At 46.6% G+C, this 5,548-nt stretch overlaps 1 protein-coding gene across 1 annotated transcript in view; it reads left to right on the plus strand.

Annotated features, from left to right (window-relative positions):
- Positions 1 to 9: 9 nt before the first annotated feature.
- Positions 10 to 5,548, plus strand: part of DOCK9 (dedicator of cytokinesis 9) — a 285,969-nt gene continuing 280,430 nt past the window's right edge. The window contains exon 1 of the mRNA XM_019663653.1: positions 10 to 206. Coding sequence (XP_019519198.1) covers positions 78 to 206 — 129 coding nt within the window. The 5' untranslated portion in view covers positions 10 to 77. The remainder of the gene's footprint in view (positions 207 to 5,548) is intronic.

Below are 5,548 nucleotides of genomic sequence, written 5' to 3' on the forward strand. Positions count from 1 at the left end.
CGGGCGGAGCGCTGAGGGCTCACCTGGCGGCGGGGCGGCCGGGCCGGACCGCGGGATCAGGCGCGGCGGCTCCGAAGATGTCGCAGCTATCGCTGCTCCCTGTGTCGGCGGAGACTCGGAAGTTCACCCGCGGGCTGAGTAAGCCGGGCACGGCGGCCGAGCTGCGGCAGAGCGTGTCGGAAGTAGTGCGCGGCTCGGTGCTCCTGGTGAGTGCGGGAAGAGGGACCGAGGAAGGGGGGCGGGCGGCCGCCTCCTCTACGCTCCTCTGTGTCGGCCGGGCCGAGGTGGATCCGCAGACCCTGCTGGGTCTTCAGGATTAAGAGGGGTTGGGGAAGGGCGACAGGAGCGTTACAGGGGAGAAGTGACGGTCCTGGAGGGGCAGCAACTTCCAGGCCCCCACCCTGCATCTGGGAGGGGGTCCTCTCCCATTGCTGCCCCTTCCCTCTTGGGAAATTTCCTGAAAGTGAAATCGCCATCCATTCCCTCCCCCCAGTTCACCTCTGTCTGCCAACTGGGAAATTATTCTCCTTTCCCTCCCATCCTTCTCAGGCCCCCTTTACTCCGGTGTCTGGAGGAGCTTGGCACCTGTAGCCTGGAGGGGCGCAGGGGAGTGGAGATGGGGTCTTCCTCTTCCAGTCCTCATCTCAGGGTGGGAGATGGCCCTGCGGACCCTTTGGGTGGGCTGAGCTTCAGAGGCAAAGGAAAGGGGTTCCTCATCCTTTTCTCCCTCTTCTAGCCGGCTACCTGAGGTTTGGCCTCCTCTTATGGAGTGTTAGGGGGCGTGATAGGAACCCTTGATAATTTCAGCTTGGGGCCAATTACTACGAAGTTTGGGTATTTAAAGCAAGCGAAGCAAGCAACTCCGAGATTAATATGGTCGTAGCAGAACGCCTTTAGAGAATAGGCCCCTGGGCGTGAGGGAGATGAAGTTTTAAATCAACTTTTCCACAGCCAGGGCTGGTCCTGCTATATTTGGAAACGCAGTACTCGCGGATCACTTGGATAGTGCGGGAGAGAAGCGACGTTTGAGCAGCAGCATGCTCTCCAGGGCAGCTGGAAACTTTTAGCAGCAACTTGCATTGTCTCTGGCATTTGTTTTCTTGAAAGAGACTTGTTTGTGGGTGGGTGACTTGTGTTTGTTGGAACGATGCGAGAAGATGGGTCTTGGGAGTGATTCTCTGGGCTTTGTGGCGCTGTGTGTGGGGTATTATGGGGGTGGAGTGCCAGGTCTCTTAATACATGGGCAGATAGTGCCCTTCCTGGCAGACGCAGTATGACATGAATTTTGTTTGTGGAGATTGGAGATGAAGCTTTGCTGATTTCCAAATCCTACTTGCGCAGTTTGATTTTTCTCTCAATTGCCAGCTCTGCCGACTCGACATTCCTCAAACTCCAATTTACTTAATAAACAGGGATTTTATTTTTCTATTTTACTGAAGTTTATTGTAAGGAGTAGAGCAGGAGTTGGGAAAAGACCAGAACCTGGCATCTCATCCATAATCCTAACCAAATTCTGTTGCTTTGGCTTAAGTAGGACGTTTGCATCTTCCTCACTTTAGCTGATGTGTGTGCATTAAGGATAAAGCCGGCAAACATCTGTGGCATCTTTTCTGTTTTCACATGAAACTTAGTTCTTTTAACTGGGGACTACTGTCCTCATCAGGGATTTGAGGCAGAAGAAGAGTAAATAAAACCTAGGACTGTGTCATGATTTACAAAGTGCTGGCAGACGTGAACTAAAGAGGGGATACCACTAATAAACCATCAGGTTGAGCACCGAAGTACCGACATAGGCACAATGCTGCTGATTACTGATGTGTAGCAGTCCTTGACTATCTGCTTTTCCTGTGGGTGGATGGTCTACTGATAGTAACCTAGTGGTGTCCATTCCTATGTGTGACATCTACTGTATTACCTCATGACACTTTTAATAGTATATCTGTTTTCCCTGGATACTCTTAAGCATGAACAGCCAGATGCCTGGCTGGTGTCACAGTTCCTAGTGTTGTCTCTCTGTGGTCACTTGTCTGATAAAATTTGGGATGAAACAAATACAAAATGCAGGTAAGCAGGTGGGCCTACTCAGGTGAGCAAAAGGCTCCCTGCTGAATAGGATATGCATTACAATGGTAGTCTGCATTTCGGAAGGAGGAATTTGGAATAGCTTATAGATCCTAAAAATTACCCATAAATCTCACTTCCCTCACCTCCACTGCCTGCTTCCTCTTGTTGCTCCCCAGTGTCTGAGAGGAAGCCCCAGCAGGTGCATCTGCCACATAGGTTCTGGCTTGGCTTTGTTCTAAGGAGGATCTAAGAAGGTAACTCTGATCCATGCAGGGGGCAGAGCAACAACCAAGCCAGGGTTTGGAATCGCGTGGTCCATCGATCTGTGCTTGGATGGAAGTATTACTCTGCTCTGTCTTTGATGACTTGGGTCAGTGCTAATATAATACACTGCCTCCAGCATAATAAATGCTCATTAAATATTCTTAACTAGCTGACTAATAAAGCAATTCTCTAGATGGACTAAAAGGAAAAAATGAACAGGGTATTGATTTAACTAGCTCTTCCCATGCTTGTAGTATTGATGAGTGGCTAGTACTGAGTTCAGTAACAACAAAATTAAATAGTTCAGTGGGTTAGAAAGGCTTCCATTTAACAAACAAACTTTAAAATGTAAAAGTGAGATGTGCTCATGAATTTTTATTGTTCCATAGCTTCATTTGTTTTTATAGGCTTAGGTTTGTGGACCTTTAAAAATGATTTTGTATAAATTTACTTGGAAAAACTTGAAAATAAACAAAAAAGTGGAGAGAATAGTATGATATGAACCCTTATATACCATTACCCATATTCAGTAATTATCAAGATTTTGCCAGACTTGCTTCAGTTGTCCCTTTTTTTCAATTTTTTTGTGTGTGATTGTGAGTTCTAGGCCTCCTGTCATTTCACCCCTGTATACCTGGTATGTATTGTTAAAAATACAAATATTTTCTTACATAACTATAATGCTATTATGATGCATACAATAATCTGTTGATATGCTATTCAGATTTTCCAGATTGCTTAAGAAACACCTTTGATTAGGCATTTGCTCTAATCAGGATCCAACAAAGTTTGCAGACCTATTCAAATGTGGTTTGCTCTTTCATAGCCTTAGAATTATTTGTGATAGAGAGAACCCTCCTGGGGCTCAAGAGTCCTGGGTTTTTTTTTTAAATTGGGGAATTGGGGGGATGGGAACAGTGCTGGGGAATTGGGGGAAGGGGAACAGACAAGTCGCTGTTGTTTTGTTCTTCAGTCTAGCCGTGGAGGACGTTTGCCCCACCGGCCCAAGCTGGCACCATCACTGCACTCCTCCCGGGCGAGGCAGATCAGTCCCTGACGGCCGCTCACGCTGGCTGCTGGCCACACACGGTAGCCCACGGCAACCCACCGCCACAGGGGCTGCAGCCCACGCCGTCACTGACGACTCACGGGCAGCCCAGCTCCAGGCCGAACCGCCGCCCAACATCTCAGCTGTAGAGGGCAGCGTCACCCGCCCCCACATGTGGGATCCGAGCCGGGGCCCTCCGGCATCCCAAGCCAGTTCCCAACCAATGCGCCACTTTGCCAGCCCGAGTCCTGGGTTTTAATCCTAGAGGTTTAGCAGTTCAGAGCCTGGGCGCTGGAGCACCTGGGTTGTAATCCAGCCCCACCTCTTTATCAGCTGTGCAGTGTTAAGGCATATAGCTTAACCTCGCTGTGCCTCAGTTTCCTCATCTTTAGAGTGGAGATTATACTCGTACTTAACCTTAAAAGGTTGTAGGGAGGATTAAATGAGCAAGATACATAAAGCTCTTAGTGCCTGCATATATTCTTCTAGCTACTTAAGTCACCTTGCATTGTTGCTTAACTTCTCGGAACCTCAGGGCTCATGTTCTGTTGAACGAGGGGCTTGACTGAGTTGTTTCTACATCTTGCTGACTTTAGCCAATGTGTATATGTGAAGGCTAAAGCTCGCGAACATCTGTGGCATGTTTTCTGTTTTCACAAGAAACGTAGTTCTTTTACCTGGGAGCTACTGACCTCATCAGTAAGATTTGAAGCAAAAGAGGAGTAAATAAAACATATGAGTGTGCCGTGATTTACAAAGTGCTGGCAGACCCTTTCCCCACCAATAGGCTTTGATTCTAAGCTGCTTTTACTAGAGTAGTAGATGTACTAACAGTAATATTCCAATATTATTTACTGTAGGAAAAGTAACTTATGATTTTGAGTAATGAAAGAAGAATCCTCGTAAGCCCAGAATTAGCTTTCCATGATGTAGAATCATCAGGAGAGCAGCACACTCAAAATGTACGCAAGCTCAGAAGAAAAACTAGAAATAATTTCCTGAGCAGGGTTGACTTGTGATTGCTTTTGGAGTCCCTGAAAGCATTTTACCTTGGGTCTTTCAGATGTATTAAAGAAGCAGCGTAGTGGCCTAGATCTAACAGTATACCACCCAAGGCCTAAAAATGTCGTTTCCCTGAAAGATTTGTGTTAAGTATTGTCACAGAGCTCTTTGCATGGGTTTGCTGCTGCACGCACTCGGCTATTGATGCCCAAGTCATCTGGCTGCCGGCTTCCTTACTGATCTTATCTCAGTGTGTTCAACTTCAAACTCCCTTTCCATGTCAAGCCCCTGCCAGCGATACCATCCCGTGCGCCTTGGAGATCCAGCAATATGAAATGAAATGAAACCAAGTCAGGTCATCACTAAATTTTCCTTTGTGTCACTGGAGGAGGACAGACAGAAGGTGTGGAATGATAATCTCCCAGAGTATGTACTTGGGCCTTCCTCCCAATTCAGCCAGCTCAAGATTCCAGTATTATCTGAGGTAATGTGAGACCCGAGTGGTGATGTTCTTTGAAATGCTCAGGTAACGTAAAACCTCATTTTGGCTGTAATTTTAAATCAGATATGTTAGTAAATCAGCAACTGAACTGGCCTGAGCTTCACCTCACTGCCTTTCTCCGCCCTCTGATGGAGTCCTAACAAACAGACATGTCCCCAAATACAGGAAGCAGGGTGGAGGTCCATCTCTAGCTAGATAATCAACAACAGACTCTCTTTCTTTGGTTTCTAGTCCATGTGAGTATTAGGAGAAGAGAGGGTATTAGTAACGCCTTGCATTTGAAAAGGGAGGGAAGGAATTGTGAAATCTTTATCCACATTTATTGAGGGCCTGCTCTGTGCTAAGAATCTGGGCTGGGTGCTGAGGGTATGCTGTTGTGTTAGAGCAGGCCCTTGTCTTGAAGGTTTTATGATCTAAACAGGTGAAAATGTCAGTCATCTGTAAAAAGATGGATAACAGTATAATGGAGCAAATTTTAAGGGTCAAATACCTGCTTCAGGGACTAGCAGCGGTTCTCAACCTTCCTAATGCCGCAACCCCTTAATACAGTTCCTCATGTTGTGGTGACCCCGAACCATAAAATTATTTTCGTTGCTACTCTATAACTGTAATTTTGCTAATGTTATGAATCGTAATGTAAATATCTTTTTGTTTTCCGATGGTCTTAG

Source organism: Hipposideros armiger, unplaced genomic scaffold (genome assembly GCF_001890085.2).
Source record: "Hipposideros armiger isolate ML-2016 unplaced genomic scaffold, ASM189008v1 scaffold_397, whole genome shotgun sequence".
NCBI lineage: Eukaryota > Metazoa > Chordata > Mammalia > Chiroptera > Hipposideridae > Hipposideros > Hipposideros armiger.